Source organism: Panulirus ornatus, chromosome 17, assembly GCF_036320965.1.
Source record: "Panulirus ornatus isolate Po-2019 chromosome 17, ASM3632096v1, whole genome shotgun sequence".
Lineage (NCBI taxonomy): Eukaryota > Metazoa > Arthropoda > Malacostraca > Decapoda > Palinuridae > Panulirus > Panulirus ornatus.
In genome coordinates, this window is record NC_092240.1 from 2,267,061 (window position 1) to 2,290,003 (window position 22,943).

The 22,943-nt window shown below is 50.1% G+C and overlaps 1 protein-coding gene across 1 annotated transcript in view; it reads left to right on the forward strand.

The window, feature by feature from the left end:
* AdamTS-A (ADAM metallopeptidase with thrombospondin type 1 motif A) overlaps positions 1–22,943 on the forward strand; it is a 733,635-nt gene that overhangs the window by 26,107 nt on the left and 684,585 nt on the right. Inside the window, exon 2 of the mRNA XM_071671786.1 lies at positions 11,998–12,281. Coding sequence (XP_071527887.1) covers positions 11,998–12,281 — 284 coding nt within the window. The remainder of the gene's footprint in view (positions 1–11,997; positions 12,282–22,943) is intronic.

Genomic DNA, 22,943 nt, shown 5'->3' on the forward strand with positions numbered 1-22,943 from the left:
TATGATTTATACTTATATAAAGCTCCGTTCATTGCATTCTGAGAGGGAATAAGTTGATCTATCACCTGGGTTTGTTACTCTTATGATTTACCGTTTGATTTGCACAATGAATCATAGTTTACACAACTACTTCTTCCCACCCGTTGGCTTACACAAAAGTTGGTCATTGCTGGTGTCACACTGGTGGTAGGATTAACACGTGTGTGTGTGTGTGTGTCTGTGTGTGTGTGTGTGTCTGTGTTAAATTATTCCTTCGTACAGATAATTCATTATTCGTTGGTACAGAACGTAGTGTTCTAATTATTTAATTTGTCCCGTGTATGAAAGCGATAACTGGTGGTGTTACTTCATGTGTGAACTAAGCCTCACTCTTACTGCTTGCCAGGATTCCACACGATCGTCGCTTGGGAAAAGGGGAGGGGGAGACTGCGGGGTGGGTGTGAGAGGTGTGCTCAGGTGGGGAGAGAAGTGAGGGGAAGTGAAGTGGACGATGAGGGAGGTACAACGATGTGTGTGGTGGGGAGGAAGACGTTTTATGTGAGGGATGAGGCGGGCCATGATGAGCTAAGGATGTGTGGTGGTATAGTGGAGGAGCCAAGGTTAAGGTATGCTATGGTGGTGAAGTTAAGATCAATTTTGTGGTGGGGAGAATGATGAGGGCAAGAGAGGGAAGGATATTTTGATGGTATATTTCTGATGTAAATGATGTGGGGAGGATCTATAGTGAGGAGAGTATGGCATGGTGCACTGTAGATGGTAAGGGTTATAGTGAATGGTGTTGTGACTGCTGGGATGGGTGGATGTGGTACGGTGAGCGGAGGACGCTATGGTCGGGTTGCGGTGATGTATGATGTGGATAGCGAAGAATGTAGTGATGGGAAGACCTTGTGTTGGGGTAACAGTGAGACGTAGTATGAGTATAGTGGCTGAGGCTGTGGTAGTGGTGAACAGAGGATGTGCGATGTTATGATAAGATGTTATAATGGAGTATTAATGAGGGAGGTATTGATTGTATAGTGGTCAGGCTACATTACGTTGTAGGCTTTGGTCACAGAGGAAACTCCTTATCAAGGTCAGATCTTAAATAAGATATATAGATAGTTTAAGAAGATGGTGAACTAACGAGATGAGATACAGGACAATGTAACTCTTCTGATGGACGTTCATGGGTGTGAGGGGTAGACTCTCGTGGTGGGGTGTGGTGAGTGGTAGTGTGTCGTGGTAGGATACAGTGAGGGACAGATTGTGTGGTGAAGTATTATAGTGAGGGGTTGGTTGTTGTGGGAGGGTATAGTAAGGAAAGACTTTTGTGGTTGGGGTGTAGTGAAGGTGTGAAGTGTTGTGAGTGGGTACAGTTAAATGATGAAGAGGAGGGAGGGGGGAGTATGAGGAGAGGGCGAGAGAGTATGAGGAAGAGGAGGGAGGGAGGGTGGGGGAGTATAAGGTGATGTTGCTACGAATGCTGCAGTAGAAGGCAAGGAGGGGATAAGAGAGCAGGGAGGACTCAGTTGTTGATGGCATACAGGGGAGGGGAAGGAGTCGGGGGTGGGGGGGGGGCAGTAGTGATGGAAGTAGAGGGATGCAAGGGGGAGGAGGTAGAGGGAGACCCAGCAGGGGTACTGGTTGCGGGTAGGAGTCCCTGGGGTAAGGAGAGGCAGGGTGGGGGAGGGAAGCAGGAGTTATATCACAAGGTAGTGGTTGAGGAAGACGAATGAGTGTTATAAGGAAACGAAGAGGAGGAGGAGAGGAGGGTACAGATAAGAGGAGGGATGAGGTGAGCTGTTGTGGCTAGGGCCAGGGTAGAGGGACGGGTAGCGAGAAGGAAGCTAGGAGGAGGGAGGTGTGATAAATGGGGGCAAGGGCTGGGATAGAGGGTCTGGAAGGGGAGGACGTGTATAGATGGACGAGGGGGAAGGCGTGGGGAGCAGGGGTTGTTGAGGAGAGTTAGTGAGGAGCTTTGGGTAGGGAATGGCCTTAAGGATGATGAGGGGGAGGAAAAAGATGAGGGAGAAGATGTTGTAGGGAGGAAAGTGTGGGAAAGTGTAAGAGAGAAGCTTTGGGAGAAGGGAGGATAGAGGGAAGGCGTGGGGAGTGGGTAGGGACCTGGGGAGGGGCGCCCTGGCTCGTGCAGCCGGTCCTCTCCCGTTCAAACCAGTTTTTGCTTGGACTAATTGTGCTGGTGCTGGTGTGGCTATGTGGGTCACTGGTGCCACCGTCTCAATGAATGAACACAATATGAATACAAGTTGCGCTGGCACTGTACTCCCGGCTGGTCATTGGCGGGCACTGTACTCTCGGCTGGTCACTGGCGGGCACTGTACTTCCAGCTGGTCACTGGCGGGCACTGTGCTCTCAGGTGGTCCCTAGCGAGCACTATACTCCCAGCTGGTCACTGGCGGACACTATGCTTTGGTCCCTGGTGGACAATACTCCCGAGCGGTCACTGGCGGGTACTGTACACCCACCTGGTCACTGGTTGGCACTGTACTCTGGCTAGACACTGGCAGGCACAGAGGAGAATACACTTGTTATATTCACGTATAATGTGTGTGTGTGTGTGTGTGTGTGTGTGTGTGTGCTTTTTCTATGACCTTGCGTGCTGTGCAACTGACTGATGCGACGAAGAAATCTTGAGATAATGAGCTGTGACCTACAGTGGGAGGCTGAGACCAGACTGGTGTGTGATGTGACGGTCGAGGAGACAGACCAGCTCCGAGGATCACACCAGCACTGGCCCTCGCAGCTCTCCCAGCCCTGAGGGCCACACCACAACTGGCCTTCGCAGCTCTCCCAGCCCTGAGGGCCACACCACAACTGGCCTTCGCAGCTCTCCCAGCCCTGAGGGCCACACCACAACTGGCCTTCGCAGCTCTCCCAGCCCTGAGGGCCACACGAATACTGGGCATCACAACCCTTACATCGCTGAAGACCATATCAACACACTGGTCCTCCTAGCCTACAAGACACCATAGTGATATACACATCCTCAGACAACTTTTCATAGCCAGTATCCTTCCTCCTTCAGCGGCTCGCTTACCTTTTCAGTTCCGTCTGCGGCAAATGTTCAGATCTCTCTCTTCCTCGCTGTTCGTTGCTGGGTTCTTATAACTCTGAGCCATGACTGCTCTGAACAGGAGCAGAGTTTCTTCTCTTAGCATTCTGTCCATACTCTCTGGTTATAAGTTTCCTATAGTTTATAGTTTCCTGTCGTCTACAGTTTCTTTGTGGAGCTATGGGGTTCAAATTCTGTTCCGTACCCCCCTGAAGCAGGGTTCAAATTTGTCCTCTGGGCGTGTTCACCAGGGTGTGACTAGCATACTGTGTCTCGTGGGAGCCATTCATTGTACCCAGCTAATGTTTCAGAGTGTCACCCCGGCTCTGACGCATGTCATTCCACGTTCGACACCTGTGCTGTCATTCAGAACGTGAGGCGGTAGGAAGCTGGGGTAGTGGGAACGAAACGTGATTCATTCGGTGTTGACAAGCGGTGTTTGGTTCAGTTGGCGTTGATGAGCGTCGGCTGGTTTATATGTTGTTGACCAGCGATGATTGGTTCATCTGGGCTTCACCAGTGGTGACCGGTTCATTTAGGGGTTGGTGAGCGTTGATTCTCTTGTCACTCCACGGTTCACGTTATGGTGTCGACGAAATGTGATGAATTCATTCTGTTTCATCGAACTGTAATTGGTTTTGGTCTGGTGGTGACGCGTTCTTACATTACGTGTCGTCTTGTACCGGCCTGAGCCCAGCCGTCTAGGTTTACCGCCGCAGTCAGACGTGGATATCACTTTCCCTGCGGCGATTACAACGGCGGCGGCGGCTGCGGCTGCGGCTTTTTATATGAACAAATGGGACGGCGTGTAATGCGTGTGTGTGGGTGTGTGTGTGTTTGTGGGTGTGTGTGTGTTTGTTTTTCTGTGCGCACGTGTTTGTTTTTGTTTGTTTTTGTCTAGAAGTATGTGTGTCTGGTGTGTGCAAACATCTGGCTACAGGAATGAGACAATGAGGGACTTTTATGACAGTAACATCGGTTGAGATGGAACGATTGGTGTGTGTGTGTATATTATAGTCTTCGCTCCTTCCATAGGAGTCGACAAGGAAATGTTTGCTCAATAATGATGATGATGATAATAATAATAATAATAATGATAATAATGATAATGATAATAATAATAATAAAAATGATAATAAATGATAATGATAATGATAATGAAGCTTGTTTCCAAGAATTCGTTGCAGAAACCCATATCCTCTCGTATGCACTGAGATTAACAATAGGCTTATGGGAACATCCGTGTTTCGGAATATCTTCATATAATACAACGAGCAATACAATACATTAGAAAAAGATGCTACAGAGAGTTGCGCCCTGTAGTTCACATGTTGTGTAGTTATGCACAAGATGGCTGAGGTCTTGTAGCGCCCCGTCCTGCATCTTCGAAGTAACACTCTCGAGTGCTTGGCCAGTGTTGCGGCCATGGACACTGGTACAACTGGCAAGCAACACCCGGCCAGTGTTACGGCCGGGGATGGTGTTTCTTATGGGAGGCAACAGGTGAGGGTGGCCAGGGTGAGCGGAGAATCTCTTACCGAACTCAAGACATAGATATTACGTCACTGGCTGACCTTCTGGAAGTTCAGGGTATGATAGGGCATTCTGATACCTTGGGTAATCACCTCCATGATTAGCCTGACGAACACACTTCCACATTTTTCCCGCCCTTTATTCCGAGTCTTGCGTAAGCTGTGGGGTAAGCTCTGCGACGCCATATAAACCCTACATTTTCCATTTGTTTTGATGTACAGTTTGTGGGATGGAGCCAGACCCTCTCGTGAACCTAGACTGTTCATCAGTACTGATGATTAAGCACTGTATGATGAGTGGCGAGGTTGCCTCTTGGTCCACACAGGGAACCATTCCCATACTGGAGGTGGTGACTGATGACGTCAGGAGTGATGATGGATGACGTATTATTATGATGGATGACGTCATGCCACGACGCTACTCTTCCATCCATCACGGCCCATCGTCTCTTTCCTCGGACAGTTTTGTATGGAAGAACCCAAATATTTTTTTCTTAGACATCAAGGTTCACGTTGTCAGCCAGTGTGTGTTATCTCAGCATGTTTATATAAGATTTAAGGTTCACGTATAAAACTGGGTCGAACCTTAAAGTTATTCTTACAGTATTTGTTGGCTTGGTGACACGTTATGTGAAGCCTCTGTGTCCTTATACAACAACAGCAAACCACAACTTGGGTTCAATTAATTTATATTAACCTTCAAGTACGACGATACGACCCTTGAGGCCGACTGTATGACCTTTGGGTATGATATCACACCCTTTATCCTTGACCTAAGAGGTTAGTTCAAAGGCCAAGCCATTACAGCCAAAGATCGTTCGATTGTGCTCATAGTGTCGTACATGCGTGCTTAGTGGTCTCGCCGATGTGCTCACGACATACTGTCGTGTTTAAGGGTCGCACCGTCGTGTTCAAGGGTCGTATCGTTGTGTTCAAGGTCGCACCGTCGTGTTCAAGGGTCGCACCGTCGTGTTGAAGGGTCGCACCGTCGTGTTCAAGGTCGCACCGTCGTGTTCAAGGGTCGTATCGTTGTGTTCAACGGTCGCACCGTCGTGTTCAAGGGTCGTATCGTCGTGTTCAAGGGTCGCACCGTCGTGTTCAAGGGTCGTATCGTTGTGTTCAACGGTCGCACCGTCGTGTTCAAGGGTCGTATCGTCGTCCTCGAGGATATAAGTAACAGTCTTGCTCGCTGTCGTGGGCATATGTCGTCGGGGAGGTAATACCCACCCTTGAGGAAAGCTGCGTCATCGTTGGCGTGTGTGTATACGGGCTTGGGCTGGTTACTGTATCCAAGGTGCAGCCAGGCGGCCTGGGAGGGCTATTGTCCCCCTCCTGATCCCAAGACAGACAAATGATCGTTTAGATGTCAACCTTGATGTCGTGTACAGCCATTATACCCGAGTCTTCGTCTGTGATGAAGAGGCAGAAAATTTTGCGCTTCACTGTATGTAAAGATAAGTTATGATTGTACCCACTATATACTCTGTACTAGCCTCCACCTACCCTTACTACATGTCCCCTGTCATCCATCTTATCTGTGAAATGCTTCATCTGTAATCACAACTGGCAAATGAAAGTATAACATTGAACGAGATTGAAATTAAGCGTTGGTACTGGACTGGAAGGCTGGCATCCACCTGGTAGGGTCAGATTATAACAGCAAATGAACGAATGTGTTACATACTCAGCCTCCTGAGGCCTAATGCTGCCAGCAGAGCTGGTGTCCATCTCCTCCAACGTCTCCATCACCAGGCATTCTGCTCGTTTTCCTCACCAGCTTCACCAGCAAGACTTAGTCATCTTTCTGCCTTCGTCACCACCACTACAACCCAACACCAAAATTAACCTTAACTATTCACATCACCTTGACTCGCATTTTTTCTCTCCACTTGCACCATCATCACCACCTCCCCTTTGTCACAATCCCACCTACCCACCTCCCTAGTGTCACCAGCCCACCTGCCCACCTCCCTGCTGTCACCTGCCCACCGTCGCTTTCACCTAGGCCGCCCCCCCACCTTCCATCTAACCTCGATCAGTCATGACAACACACTGTCCTCAGCTTCACTATCAAGCCTTACCTCTTCCTTCCCCATCCTCACCACCATTTCGACTTCCTCTCCCCACTATCACCCCGCCACTATGCGTCCTCCTACTCACCATCACCGCCAACACACTGCCGTCTGCTACCCTCAACTTCATTCACCATCCTCCCTACCTACCTCCCTCATCATAATTTCTCTCATCCCTTCTGTTTATCCGCTCTGCCATCACCACTACTTAAAACCTTTCCCTCATCACCACGACCACCATCCCTACCACCATCACATCACTTCCAACACCTCCATCACCATCATCCGTACGCTCGCCTCACCATCACCCGTACACCCGCCTCACCATCACCCGTACACCCGCCTCAATGCACAACCCTTCTCCATAAACTTGACCTCACAGCCTGCTCTACACCAACCTCACAACCCCTGCCTCTCCCAGCACACACCCTCCAGCACAGTCCAGGCTGCTGTAATTTACGGTCAGTAAATATTTGTATCCACTGCACTTCCCCTCACACCAAGTAAACTATGTCTGGCGTCTGTGTCTGGGGTGTACTGTACCACGAGGGAGGAGGTAAACCCACTGTCTGGTACGTCTGAAGGAGTAGACCTGGAATATATCGTCAAGGAAGCCAGGGAAGCACGTTTATGTTAACGTTGGTGCGTCGTCTCGCTGGACTTGTGCAAAACTTGAATAAGGCGCGCGCGCGCGCGCGTATGTGTGTGTGTGTGTGTGTGTTATGTTGGTGGGAGACAGAGTGCATCTTGTCGTCTGGTATTATCAAGTCAGAAGGATATGTAACTGACCCCAATAACTGTCCATCCCTCCTACACCCCCAGCCTCAGGGTGAGTGGGAGGGAAGACTCTCCCACTGAGGGAAGGGGTTAGTGTTCCCTCCCGCCTCCACCCACTCTCCTAACACACGAGGGGGAGGGGAGGCTGGGGGAACGATTCACTGTTTGTTGTCTCTTAACAAACGTGTTTGTAAGACTTGGTGCCTCAGGTGAAGCTCAGTTGTTTACACAAACTACTTTAGTTTAGGAAACAGTTCAGGCAAACTACAGAGAAGTCGATAAACTGCAGTTGTTTGTATGAAATGCATTACGTCTTGTGAGATACAGTAATTTAAGTAAACTGGGGAAGTTCGCGTAGCTATAGTGGATTAGATATATCGTAGTGGTTTATGTAAACTACAGCGGTTATACTTCAGTGGTTTACGTATATTACATTGGCTAAGGAAAGGTACAATGATTTAGATAGACTGCAGTGATTTGTGTGAACTACAGTGTTTCACGATAACTACAGTTCCAGCGTGTCTCCACCAAGGCCAACACAATCACTCTTACAACGACGTGAGGATCAGACACCTGGTCTGCTGTCATCTCATGAAGCTCCTGACATTAATCTCTCTCGACCTTGACCAAAACCTTCCAGGCCGTAGGCCAGATACTTGAGCAGGTAGATGACTCTGACCTTCACACATCCTCCCGCCTCTTGATTTCCTCCAGTCACCGATCCTTTATTATCCTCCAGAGGACCATCGAAATGACTTTCCTACCACGTCTCCACCGTCAGTGCCACCTGGAGGCAAGACCATACTGGGACATCTCCAGCGCCAGTCTCCAGCTGCAGCATTTTCTACGTGACGTACAACGACCACTCATCCTTCAATAGTCCACTAATTCAGGACCTCGGCAACGTCTCTTTCCTTCACTAGAAGCTCCACGAGACTCATTATCCGTGCAGCTTTCCGGTAGGACATTGGCCTCGCAACCTCCGCGTCGCTGCTATGCAACAACTCTCTCAACTCTCCGGCGAGGGAGGAGGTAGACCTGGAACAGGAAGCCAACCTACGCCATCTCACCCAGGACGTCCTTTATGCTTACCCAGAGAAGCAGTTTGTTGTTCACCGTGGTTCCTGGCCCCTTCCTCAGGGCGTCAAAGATGGCACGGGGAGTTAAGGGAGCTGGATGACAAGGAAACGCGAGAAGCCTTAATTACGTCCACCAAGGAAGAGTGATGGTTGACCTGATCACAACATTAAAGTTTTTTTAACCATCTGGATGACGTACATAGTGACCTGTTTTTCAGAAGCTGCAGCAGACATAACATGAAAGGAGAAACTTGTAAGAAAGGACGTAAAGAATGACTTTAATAATATCAGAGTGGCAGATGAATTAATTAGTTATGAGACAGTGAGTGTAGACAACACAAAGATGCTTAAAAAGATTTATGAGAGCAGAGAAAGTTCAAGAGATGGAGCCACACGAGTGTAGACTTAGAACTACCTCCTCCTACAGCACAAACAGGCATTTACAAATTGTTAATTTTATAAGAACTGGGGTCCCAAGGTGTGTAGAGTTCCTTCCTTGTATTGTATGGGAAGGTGAGGAAGCAACGAGGTTGTGGATCACTGGAACAGAATAAGTGAAGAGGAAGTGAATTTGCGAACTTGGAAAACTTGAAAACTTACATGACAGAAATGTATGGATAGGTGACTGAGCCATTTAGGTGCACATATATGTACAAATGGAATGAATAAAGGCAGCAAGTATGAATTATGTACATGTGTCTATATATATGTCTGTATGTATATTTTGTATACGTTGAAATGTATAGGTATGTATATGTGCGCGTGTGGACGTGTATGGATATGCATGTGGATGTGGGTGGGTTGGGCCATTCTTTTGTCTGTTTCCTTGTGCTACCTCGCTAACGCTGGAAACAGCGACAGATTATAATAAAAGTAATATATATATATATATATATATATATATATATATATATATATATATATATATAATCAAATATAGGTGAAACGTTTTAGTATTTATATCATACTTATCATTTTTTCTCCTGCAGTTCACTTTGCGTACTGTTCGGTGAGACAATTCAGTTTGATATCAAAGTTAATATGAGTGGCAGGAAAGTGTCAGGATATCATGGTTAGTGGTTTACAATCATCGTCACGAGAAACTAGTTTCTTTCTCTTATCTAATCAGGTTCGACCCGTCCCTCTCACTGTGTGTATTGTTGTGTGGGGATGATGATTACAGCGTGAGATGTGGTATAAATGGCCGGACACATGTGGGAGGCATTAGTAGACCTTGGCAACGTTGGGGGAGGGAAGTGGGTCAGTCAGTAGTGGCAGCAGTGAAGGCTGGCCGGAAGGAATGGCCGGCAGTGAAATGACAACTAAATCTTAAAGTTGTTTATTGGCCACCAGCCCCTGACCTTGGCTAGGGGTCACGGGGACGCCTGGGTCACCAGGGGTCACCAGTGGCGGTGAGGAACAAGGTTATTGCTAGGCAGATGGTGTGGTTGTGGTGGTGGTGATGGTGATAGCAGTTCTTGCCTCCTCTGTTGCAACTACTCTTGACTCAACATGTCTTTTTTTCTGTCTTTGTTGCCTTTTTTTCTATTTCATTCAAGGTCTGGCCTCGATGAGGACATCTGTCCGTGACTGAAGCCTTGACACACACACACACACACACAGACACACACACACACACACACACACTCTAAAGACATGGCTAATGTAGACAACAGATCAGAAATATAAGAATCTGTTTGATAGTAGAGAATAGGCAAGAGATGGGGCCCTACGAGTAGAGAACTCCCTCCTCGTACACTACAGAGAGACAGTTATACACTTTCCCTCATAAAGTTTAATTCAAATTAAAACACTTTTAGATAAAATACTTCTTACGACAATAAATTTATTCATTTTCTTCCATTTTTCCATCAGTCATATATTCCTATTTGCCCACGGGGAAATGAAACACGATAAGTTCCCCAAGTTCACTTTCGTGTAATATATAATATATATATATATATATATATATATATATATATATATATATATATATATATATATATATATATATTGGCCAGGCCTTCATTGAAATATAGAAAATACTAAATAGAGGAAATAAGAAGAGACGAGGAAAAATAATCACGGATTTTGGAGTGAAAAACCTGTCTTTTAAAAAGTGCGAGGTCATAAATGTTGGGAAAGACATGAGAGGGTAGAGAGTTCCAGAGCTTCGAGGTGTAGGGAAAGAAACAATAAGAAAAACTTCCCACCCTGGAGTTGCCAACTGCTACATAGAAACTAACGCAGCAGCTTGCCGAGTATTGCTTTGGCTAGTTAATGGTGGGGGTACACAAGCAGCTAGCTCTCGGCTAGTTAATGGTGGGGGTACACAAGCAGCTAGCTCTCGGCTAGTTAATGGTGGGGGTACACAAGCAGCTAGCTCTCGACTAGTTAATGGTGGGGGTACACAAGCAGCTAGCTCTCGGCTAGTTAATGGTGGGGGTACACAAGCAGCTAGCTCTCGGCTAGTTAATGGTGGGGGTACACAAGCAGCTAGCTCTCGACTAGTTAATGGTGGGGGTACACAAGCAGCTAGCTCTCGGCTAGTTAATGGTGGGGGTACACAAGCAGCTAGCTCTCGGCTAGTTAATGATGGGGGTACACAAGCAGCTAGCTCTCGGCTAATTAATGGTGGGGGTACACAAGCAGCTAGCTCTCGGCTAATTAATGGTGGGGGTACACAAGCAGCTAGCTCTCGGCTAGTTAATGGTGGGGGTACACAAGCAGCTAGCTCTCGGCTAGTTAATGGTGGGGGTACACAAGCAGCTAGTTCTCGGCTAGTTAATGGTGGGGGTACACAAGCAGCTAGCTCTCGGGAGCAAAAACCAAAATGATACCAATAGAAGAAGGAAAATTAACCACCATTGCGGCGTAGGGCAAATGATTCAACTTTTTGAAGTTATCCTGGAAGAGTTTATAAGTCGGACCGCTTCTGTCTTGTCTGTACCAAATAAGGATTCAGAGCTAAAACCACCTCAGATGTGAGAGCAGCACCCTTTACAAGGACGGTTCAATCCTTTGTGTAAATGGAGCAACATTTATAGGAATTACAGAAATTCTGACATTTGAACAAGACTCCCAGTTTCTTGGAGGCAGACTTAGCTATTTCCGTAATGTTGGGTTTCCAAGATGGTGTGGATGTTACAGCTATACCAAGGACGTACGCTGAGTCAAGGTGAATTTACAGAACCGTCGAAGGAGACGGGAAAGTTGAGGAATTTTCGATAGAGAGATGGGCAAAAATTGGGTCTTGGAGGCATTAAACTTAACCAGATTTCGTCTTCCCTTGAAAAATCCTGTACAAATCTGGGTTTTTGAGGTCGCTATGTTATCTCTTGTATCATCTATTCAGTTATTTACATATTATCTATCGTGTTGTTTACATTCTCGTATATGAATTATGCGTCTTTTTTTTTCTTTAGAAGAATTTTAGTCTGTGGTAAACTGGTTGTGTGTTAATGTTGTTCTTGTTTGCATTCCAGCGTGGAGCCCAAGTGAAGGTGGGCAGGAGGTGTGGGTGAAGGCAGAGCCTGGGCGGGAGGGTAGCGGGCGTGGGCGGGTGTACAGGTGGGAGGCGTGGGGGAAGGAGTGGGCTGTTCAGGTGTGGCCAGACACTGGCTTCCTGGCACCCACCATGCTCATACGCCACGAGGCTCCCAACCACGCCACCGTCACCCCACCCACCTTCCACGCCCGCTGCTTCCACACGGGCGTCCTCCTCGGCGCCACCGACTCAGCTGTGGCCGTCAACACCTGCAATGGACTGGTAAGTAGCAACCACGTCTTTCTTGTACTCCTGTGCTGCTTCACGGCACCTTCCTTCCTCCTTCCCTTGACTGCTCAACAACTTGCAGGATTTAATCTGTACCGGTATCGCTGGCTAGTGTATTGTTTGGACTTCATGAAATCAGCGACCCGCGGCCCTGATGGTGGGGGTTGTGGGTTGCTGGTCCATAGAAGAGAGGTCTGTGGGTTACTGGTCCCACAGGAGAGAGGTCTGAGGTAGTAGCGGGGGTTATGGGTTACGAGCCCTCAGGAGAAGGGTCTGTGAGTTTGCAGGCTTCAGGAGAAGATTATGTGGGTTGTCAGCCCTCAGGATAGTGGGTCTGGTGAAGCTGGATGGGTGTTTAGGGCGACGATGAGTTAGTGTCTGTTGCAGAGTGTCTGCTGAATCGAGAGTTGAGGGCAACACAGGCACAAACATCGTTACCCTCACTGACACACGAGACAACACGGTGCAAGTGTGCACCCGTGTGGGTGTAGGGAGCGCGTCATGTGTCTATGTGTGTGTGGGAGTGTGTGTAGGTGTTACTGCCTCCACTAGTAAATACACATTCATTCACATGTTCCTAAATGCATATGACAGACTCACACACACTCAGAGCCCTCATGTAGCAGCACTCACAAACACCCTCACACTGGATCTGGGAACACCAGACACTGTATCATCGTTATGTTGAACAGGAGAACAAAGATGTGACTCTATGCACAGAATTGGCTGCAGGGGAGGCCGGGTAAACCAAGAGACCACAGGTGGATACACACAAAGAAGCGTGGGTCATGTGTGGGCGGGGATGTGATCCCTACGTGGCACGTATAAACAACCTGAGGGCTGAGGTGCAAGGGACACGTAAATAGGAGGAGGAGAAGTCATGTGAAGAAGAGGAGGAAATCTATGTATTTGTGAAGACTTCAGGTATTTAAAGAGGTCTCTCTCATGTTATGGAGAGTGAAGAGACGAACAATATCTTTAAAGATATTCTGTGGTTCAGGAAGAGAGAGAGATGCCTCACCTTTGTCAGGAGAGATTTAGTTTTTTTTTTTCTGGGATTAAGGATCTGAGAACACTAAGGCAACGACCTTCAAGGTTCTGATTCATCATCATCAACATGGACCTTATATTGTATTTTTCTTCATGATGATCACATCGTTATGTCGTATATCCTGCTATGCCATCAGTTCTCCACAACCCTAGACCATATGAATTTACTAAATGGCTTCTAAAATCCTAAAAAAAGAAATGTCATCTCTTCTAAAATCCAGAGAGACATGTTAACTCTTATTTTGATAGCGAGTGGTACAGATGGCTCCGCCTATCGCTGGTTTGACCTGCGAGTGGTACAGATGGCTCCGTCTATCGCTGGTTTGACCTGCGAGTGGTACAGATGGCTCCGTCTATCGCTGGTTTGACCTGCGAGTGGTACAGATGGCTCCGTCTATCGCTGGTTTGACCTGCGAGTGGTACAGATGGCTCCGTCTATCGCTGGTTTGACCTGCGAGTGGTACAGATGGCTCCGTCTATCGCTGGTTTGACCTGCGAGTGGTACAGATGGCTCCGTCTATCGCTGGTTTGACCTGCGAGTGGTACAGATGGCTCCGTCTATCGCTGGTTTGACCTGCGAGTGGTACAGATGGCTCCGTCTATCGCTGGTTTGACCTGCGAGTGGTACAGATGGCTCCGTCTATCGCTGGTTTGACCTGCGAGTGGTACAGATGGCTCCGTCTATCGCTGGTTTGACCTGCGAGTGGTACAGATGGCTCCGTCTATCGCTGGTTTGACCTGCGAGTGGTACAGATGGCTCCGTCTATCGCTGGTTTGACCTGCGAGTGGTACAGATGGCTCCGTCTATCGCTGGTTTGACCTGCGAGTGGTACAGATGGCTCCGTCTATCGCTGGTTTGACCTGCGAGTGGTACAGATGGCTCCGTCTATCGCTGGTTTGACCTGCGAGTGGTACAGATGGCTCCGTCTATCGCTGGTTTGACCTGCGAGTGGTACAGATGGCTCCGTCTATCGCTGGTTTGACCTGCGAGTGGTACAGATGGCTCCGCCTATCGCTGGTTTGACCTGCGAGTGGTACAGATGGCTCCGCCTATCGCTGGTTTGACCTGCGAGTGGTACAGATGGCTCCGCCTATCGCTGGTTTGACCTGCGAGTGGTACAGATGGCTCCGTCTATCGCTGGTTTGACCTGCGAGTGGTACAGATGGCTCCGTCTATCGCTGGTTTGACCTGCGAGTGGTACAGATGGCTCCGTCTATCGCTGGTTTGACCTGCGAGTGGTACAGATGGCTCCGTCTATCGCTGGTTTGACCTGCGAGTGGTACAGATGGCTCCGCCTATCGCTGGTTTGACCTGCGAGTGGTACAGATGGCTCCGTCTATCGCTGGTTTGACCTGCGAGTGGTACAGATGGCTCCGTCTATCGCTGGTTTGACCTGCGAGTGGTACAGATGGCTCCGTCTATCGCTGGTTTGACCTGCGAGTGGTACAGATGGCTCCGTCTATCGCTGGTTTGACCTGCGAGTGGTACAGATGGCTCCGCCTATCGCTGGTTTGACCTGCGAGTGGTACAGATGGCTCCGTCTATCGCTGGTTTGACCTGCGAGTGGTACAGATGGCTCCGTCTATCGCTGGTTTGACCTGCGAGTGGTACAGATGGCTCCGTCTATCGCTGGTTTGACCTGCGAGTGGTACAGATGGCTCCGTCTATCGCTGGTTTGACCTGCGAGTGGTACAGATGGCTCCGTCTATCGCTGGTTTGACCTGCGAGTGGTACAGATGGCTCCGTCTATCGCTGGTTTGACCTGCGAGTGGTACAGATGGCTCCGTCTATCGCTGGTTTGACCTGCGAGTGGTACAGATGGCTCCGCCTATCGCTGGTTTGACCTGCGAGTGGTACAGATGGCTCCGCCTATCGCTGGTTTGACCTGCGAGTGGTACAGATGGCTCCGTCTATCGCTGGTTTGACCTGCGAGTGGTACAGATGGCTCCGTCTATCGCTGGTTTGACCTGCGAGTGGTACAGATGGCTCCGTCTATCGCTGGTTTGACCTGCGAGTGGTACAGATGGCTCCGTCTATCGCTGGTTTGACCTGCGAGTGGTACAGATGGCTCCGTCTATCGCTGGTTTGACCTGCGAGTGGTACAGATGGCTCCGTCTATCGCTGGTTTGACCTGCGAGTGGTACAGATGGCTCCGCCTATCGCTGGTTTGACCTGCGAGTGGTACAGATGGCTCCGCCTATCGCTGGTTTGACCTGCGAGTGGTACAGATGGCTCCGTCTATCGCTGGTTTGACCTGCGAGTGGTACAGATGGCTCCGTCTATCGCTGGTTTGACCTGCGAGTGGTACAGATGGCTCCGTCTATCGCTGGTTTGACCTGCGAGTGGTACAGATGGCTCCGTCTATCGCTGGTTTGACCTGCGAGTGGTACAGATGGCTCCGTCTATCGCTGGTTTGACCTGCGAGTGGTACAGATGGCTCCGTCTATCGCTGGTTTGACCTGCGAGTGGTACAGATGGCTCCGTCTATCGCTGGTTTGACCTGCGAGTGGTACAGATGGCTCCGTCTATCGCTGGTTTGACCTGCGAGTGGTACAGATGGCTCCGTCTATCGCTGGTTTGACCTGCGAGTGGTACAGATGGCTCCGTCTATCGCTGGTTTGACCTGCGAGTGGTACAGATGGCTCCGTCTATCGCTGGTTTGACCTGCGAGTGGTACAGATGGCTCCGTCTATCGCTGGTTTGACCTGCGAGTGGTACAGATGGCTCCGTCTATCGCTGGTTTGACCTGCGAGTGGTACAGATGGCTCCGTCTATCGCTGGTTTGACCTGCGAGTGGTACAGATGGCTCCGCCTATCGCTGGTTTGACCTGCGAGTGGTACAGATGGCTCCGTCTATCGCTGGTTTGACCTGCGAGTGGTACAGATGGCTCCGTCTATCGCTGGTTTGACCTGCGAGTGGTACAGATGGCTCCGTCTATCGCTGGTTTGACCTGCGAGTGGTACAGATGGCTCCGTCTATCGCTGGTTTGACCTGCGAGTGGTACAGATGGCTCCGTCTATCGCTGGTTTGACCTGCGAGTGGTACAGATGGCTCCGTCTATCGCTGGTTTGACCTGCGAGTGGTACAGATGGCTCCGTCTATCGCTGGTTTGACCTGCGAGTGGTACAGATGGCTCCGCCTATCGCTGGTTTGACCTGCGAGTGGTACAGATGGCTCCGTCTATCGCTGGTTTGACCTGCGAGTGGTACAGATGGCTCCGTCTATCGCTGGTTTGACCTGCGAGTGGTACAGATGGCTCCGTCTATCGCTGGTTTGACCTGCGAGTGGTACAGATGGCTCCGTCTATCGCTGGTTTGACCTGCGAGTGGTACAGATGGCTCCGCCTATCGCTGGTTTGACCTGCGAGTGGTACAGATGGCTCCGCCTATCGCTGGTTTGACCTGCGAGTGGTACAGATGGCTCCGCCTATCGCTGGTTTGACCTGCGAGTGGTACAGATGGCTCCGCCTATCGCTGGTTTGACCTGCGAGTGGTACAGATGGCTCCGTCTATCGCTGGTTTGACCTGCGAGTGGTACAGATGGCTCCGTCTATCGCTGGTTTGACCTGCGAGTGGTACAGATGGCTCCGTCTATCGCTGGTTTGACCTGCGAGTGGTACAGATGGCTCCGTCTATCGCTGGTTTGACCTGCGAGTGGTACAGATGGCTCCGTCTATCGCTGGTTTGACCTGCGAGTGGTACAGATGGCTCCGTCTATCGCTGGTTTGACCTGCGAGTGGTACAGATGGCTCCGTCTATCGCTGGTTTGACCTGCGAGTGGTACAGATGGCTCCGCCTATCGCTGGTTTGACCTGCGAGTGGTACAGATGGCTCCGCCTATCGCTGGTTTGACCTGCGAGTGGTACAGATGGCTCCGTCTATCGCTGGTTTGACCTGCGAGTGGTACAGATGGCTCCGTCTATCGCTGGTTTGACCTGCGAGTGGTACAGATGGCTCCGTCTATCGCTGGTTTGACCTGCGAGTGGTACAGATGGCTCCGTCTATCGCTGGTTTGACCTGCGAGTGGTACAGATGGCTCCGTCTATCGCTGGTTTGACCTGCGAGTGGTACAGATGGCTCCGTCTATCGCTGGTTTGACCTGCGAGTGGTACAGATGGCTCCGCCTATCGCTGGTTTGACCTGCGAGTGGTACAGATGGCTCCGTCTATCGCTGGTTTGACCTGCGAGTGGTACAGATGGCTCCGTCTATCGCTGGTTTGACCTGCGAGTGGTACAGATGGCTCCGTCTATCGCTGGTTTGACCTGCGAGTGGTACAGATGGCTCCGTCTATCGCTGGTTTGACCTGCGAGTGGTACAGATGGCTCCGTCTATCGCTGGTTTGACCTGCGAGTGGTACAGATGGCTCCGTCTATCGCTGGTTTGACCTGCGAGTGGTACAGATGGCTCCGTCTATCGCTGGTTTGACCTGCGAGTGGTACAGATGGCTCCGTCTATCGCTGGTTTGACCTGCGAGTGGTACAGATGGCTCCGTCTATCGCTGGTTTGACCTGCGAGTGGTACAGATGGCTCCGTCTATCGCTGGTTTGACCTGCGAGTGGTACAGATGGCTCCGTCTATCGCTGGTTTGACCTGCGAGTGGTACAGATGGCTCCGTCTATCGCTGGTTTGACCTGCGAGTGGTACAGATGGCTCCGTCTATCGCTGGTTTGACCTGCGAGTGGTACAGATGGCTCCGTCTATCGCTGGTTTGACCTGCGAGTGGTACAGATGGCTCCGCCTATCGCTGGTTTGACCTGCGAGTGGTACAGATGGCTCCGTCTATCGCTGGTTTGACCTGCGAGTGGTACAGATGGCTCCGCCTATCGCTGGTTTGACCTGCGAGTGGTACAGATGGCTCCGTCTATCGCTGGTTTGACCTGCGAGTGGTACAGATGGCTCCGTCTATCGCTGGTTTGACCTGCGAGTGGTACAGATGGCTCCGTCTATCGCTGGTTTGACCTGCGAGTGGTACAGATGGCTCCGTCTATCGCTGGTTTGACCTGCGAGTGGTACAGATGGCTCCGCCTATCGCTGGTTTGACCTGCGAGTGGTACAGATGGCTCCGCCTATCGCTGGTTTGACCTGCGAGTGGTACAGATGGCTCCGTCTATCGCTGGTTTGACCTGCGAGTGGTACAGATGGCTCCGTCTATCGCTGGTTTGACCTGCGAGTGGTACAGATGGCTCCGTCTATCGCTGGTTTGACCTGCGAGTGGTACAGATGGCTCCGTCTATCGCTGGTTTGACCTGCGAGTGGTACAGATGGCTCCGTCTATCGCTGGTTTGACCTGCGAGTGGTACAGATGGCTCCGTCTATCGCTGGTTTGACCTGCGAGTGGTACAGATGGCTCCGTCTATCGCTGGTTTGACCTGCGAGTGGTACAGATGGCTCCGTCTATCGCTGGTTTGACCTGCGAGTGGTACAGATGGCTCCGTCTATCGCTGGTTTGACCTGCGAGTGGTACAGATGGCTCCGTCTATCGCTGGTTTGACCTGCGAGTGGTACAGATGGCTCCGCCTATCGCTGGTTTGACCTGCGAGTGGTACAGATGGCTCCGTCTATCGCTGGTTTGACCTGCGAGTGGTACAGATGGCTCCGTCTATCGCTGGTTTGACCTGCGAGTGGTACAGATGGCTCCGTCTATCGCTGGTTTGACCTGCGAGTGGTACAGATGGCTCCGTCTATCGCTGGTTTGACCTGCGAGTGGTACAGATGGCTCCGTCTATCGCTGGTTTGACCTGCGAGTGGTACAGATGGCTCCGTCTATCGCTGGTTTGACCTGCGAGTGGTACAGATGGCTCCGTCTATCGCTGGTTTGACCTGCGAGTGGTACAGATGGCTCCGTCTATCGCTGGTTTGACCTGCGAGTGGTACAGATGGCTCCGTCTATCGCTGGTTTGACCTGCGAGTGGTACAGATGGCTCCGTCTATCGCTGGTTTGACCTGCGAGTGGTACAGATGGCTCCGTCTATCGCTGGTTTGACCTGCGAGTGGTACAGATGGCTCCGTCTATCGCTGGTTTGACCTGCGAGTGGTACAGATGGCTCCGTCTATCGCTGGTTTGACCTGCGAGTGGTACAGATGGCTCCGCCTATCGCTGGTTTGACCTGCGAGTGGTACAGATGGCTCCGCCTATCGCTGGTTTGACCTGCGAGTGGTACAGATGGCTCCGCCTATCGCTGGTTTGACCTGCGAGTGGTACAGATGGCTCCGTCTATCGCTGGTTTGACCTGCGAGTGGTACAGATGGCTCCGCCTATCGCTGGTTTGACCTGCGAGTGGTACAGATGGCTCCGTCTATCGCTGGTTTGACCTGCGAGTGGTACAGATGGCTCCGCCTATCGCTGGTTTGACCTGCGAGTGGTACAGATGGCTCCGTCTATCGCTGGTTTGACCTGCGAGTGGTACAGATGGCTCCGCCTATCGCTGGTTTGACCTGCGAGTGGTACAGATGGCTCCGTCTATCGCTGGTTTGACCTGCGAGTGGTACAGATGGCTCCGTCTATCGCTGGTTTGACCTGCGAGTGGTACAGATGGCTCCGTCTATCGCTGGTTTGACCTGCGAGTGGTACAGATGGCTCCGTCTATCGCTGGTTTGACCTGCGAGTGGTACAGATGGCTCCGCCTATCGCTGGTTTGACCTGCGAGTGGTACAGATGGCTCCGTCTATCGCTGGTTTGACCTGCGAGTGGTACAGATGGCTCCGTCTATCGCTGGTTTGACCTGCGAGTGGTACAGATGGCTCCGTCTATCGCTGGTTTGACCTGCGAGTGGTACAGATGGCTCCGTCTATCGCTGGTTTGACCTGCGAGTGGTACAGATGGCTCCGCCTATCGCTGGTTTGACCTGCGAGTGGTACAGATGGCTCCGTCTATCGCTGGTTTGACCTGCGAGTGGTACAGATGGCTCCGTCTATCGCTGGTTTGACCTGCGAGTGGTACAGATGGCTCCGTCTATCGCTGGTTTGACCTGCGAGTGGTACAGATGGCTCCGTCTATCGCTGGTTTGACCTGCGAGTGGTACAGATGGCTCCGTCTATCGCTGGTTTGACCTGCGAGTGGTACAGATGGCTCCGTCTATCGCTGGTTTGACCTGCGAGTGGTACAGATGGCTCCGTCTATCGCTGGTTTGACCTGCGAGTGGTACAGATGGCTCCGTCTATCGCTGGTTTGACCTGCGAGTGGTACAGATGGCTCCGTCTATCGCTGGTTTGACCTGCGAGTGGTACAGATGGCTCCGTCTATCGCTGGTTTGACCTGCGAGTGGTACAGATGGCTCCGTCTATCGCTGGTTTGACCTGCGAGTGGTACAGATGGCTCCGTCTATCGCTGGTTTGACCTGCGAGTGGTACAGATGGCTCCGTCTATCGCTGGTTTGACCTGCGAGTGGTACAGATGGCTCCGTCTATCGCTGGTTTGACCTGCGAGTGGTACAGATGGCTCCGTCTATCGCTGGTTTGACCTGCGAGTGGTACAGATGGCTCCGTCTATCGCTGGTTTGACCTGCGAGTGGTACAGATGGCTCCGTCTATCGCTGGTTTGACCTGCGAGTGGTACAGATGGCTCCGTCTATCGCTGGTTTGACCTGCGAGTGGTACAGATGGCTCCGTCTATCGCTGGTTTGACCTGCGAGTGGTACAGATGGCTCCGCCTATCGCTGGTTTGACCTGCGAGTGGTACAGATGGCTCCGTCTATCGCTGGTTTGACCTGCGAGTGGTACAGATGGCTCCGTCTATCGCTGGTTTGACCTGCGAGTGGTACAGATGGCTCCGTCTATCGCTGGTTTGACCTGCGAGTGGTACAGATGGCTCCGTCTATCGCTGGTTTGACCTGCGAGTGGTAGGTACAGATGGCTCTGCCTGCGCACCGTCCGTCGCAGACCGCCACTGTTATTGCTCACGACCCGCATGTCGGCGCCGCGTGACGTACCGCCTTATTCTCGACTCGCTCGTTCAGATTCTGAGTCGTGATGTCGAGTGTCGTCTGCTGTATACCCCAACAGCTGTTGGACACACGCGGACCTATGGGCTCTCTTGTTCGCTCATCAGTTTGTCCTGAATTTTTTTCCTTTGTCTTTGCGTAGGCATTGCCTGGCGAGGTAGCCATGATGTGAAGGATACGGAAGTAAATACATGTAATTTCTTGAGGACACTTTTTGTTTACTTGTGTTTAACACGTTGCTGCTTGTATCGTTTTCTTCCAAAGATTTTGCTCTGGTTTCTATCGTTTTTCTGCTTTTGTCTTAAGTCTGGCTATAATTTCTTGTTCCTCTGACCAGATATCATTGTCAACTAAATATTCCTTGTTTGATTACAAATGTAAATGTCGGAGTTTTCTTGGTACGGCTTTCCAGTGTCGTGGTTTGGCTTTCTGAGGTTCTGAATGTGTTATTGTGAAGGATCTGAATATCGTAGTTTATCTTTAAAGGGTTTTATAGCGTCCTGCTTTGACTTTTTATAATTGTGAGTCGTATTTTGGTTTTGTGGGGTTCCTCGTGTCGTAATTTGACCTTGTGGTGGTCTGAGTTTCGCAGTTTGGATCTGAGGGGCGCTATAAGGTTATAACCTTGTGAGACTGTTAATGACTTCGCTTCGTATGATCATGAGTGGCTTAACCTTGTGTAGTCCATTTAGTGAAATGCCTAGACTGGAGCGCTTCTGGACTGCCTACCCTTAGCTTGCTGGAATTCTAAATGTCTATTCTTTCAGTTCTGAGCAGTTCAGCCTATGAGTTTCAAGATGTCTTAAGTATGATTTTGAGAATCTAAATGGTCTTAAATCCTAATAGTGCTTTGTGAATTTGCATAACATGAAGTGAATCTATATGATTTGTTGTAAAGCTGAATAGCCTCATGGGAATTTAAATGTCCACGTAGGAGTTTATGGACGATCACATTTATCTGAATGCACATACATCTCTGAATGTCTTTGTGTGATTATGCATGAGTGTGTGACAGCGAATGACCGACCTTCCTGTGTGTGAATATATCTTGATGTCATTTTTTTCATTAGTATCTGATTCTGAATGGAATTCTCTTGTCTAGATGTTCTTTTGTGTGTCTGAAATCCCTCTGAGTGCCCTTGAAAGTGTCTCGTCTCTCATGCATCTTTTAGAATGCTTTGCATGTGTTTAAGGAACATCTTACGTGACTATGTGATCAATATGCTGTTGAGTGATTCCTTCGTGCCTCTGTTTGATTCAGATTTTCTTGTATGACTGATTTTTGTGTGTGAGTACAAGTTTGAAATCCATTTTCCTTGCTTGTGTAGTTCTTAGTCTCTGACACGCACCTCACCCTGCAAGTGCACAACACAACAGAGATGTTCACCGTTATATTCGGAACGAAGACCCGACAGTGTTACCTTTTGCGGTATAGGTTTTTTGTGCTTCTAAACCTCCATGAAAGTTGCTATTGTCAGTTCATTAAGGATCGTCTGTAGTCCAGGCACACACGCACGATGAAGATTCTCTCCTGTTTATAGAGGTAAAGGCAACCATGTTCTCAAGATGTAAGTGGCAGCAGCTTAACGTCTTGGGTGGATAAACCCCGTACATGGTGTTGCTAGTGGTTGTGGGCAGTGGTCGTGATGGTTGTGATTGTGGTT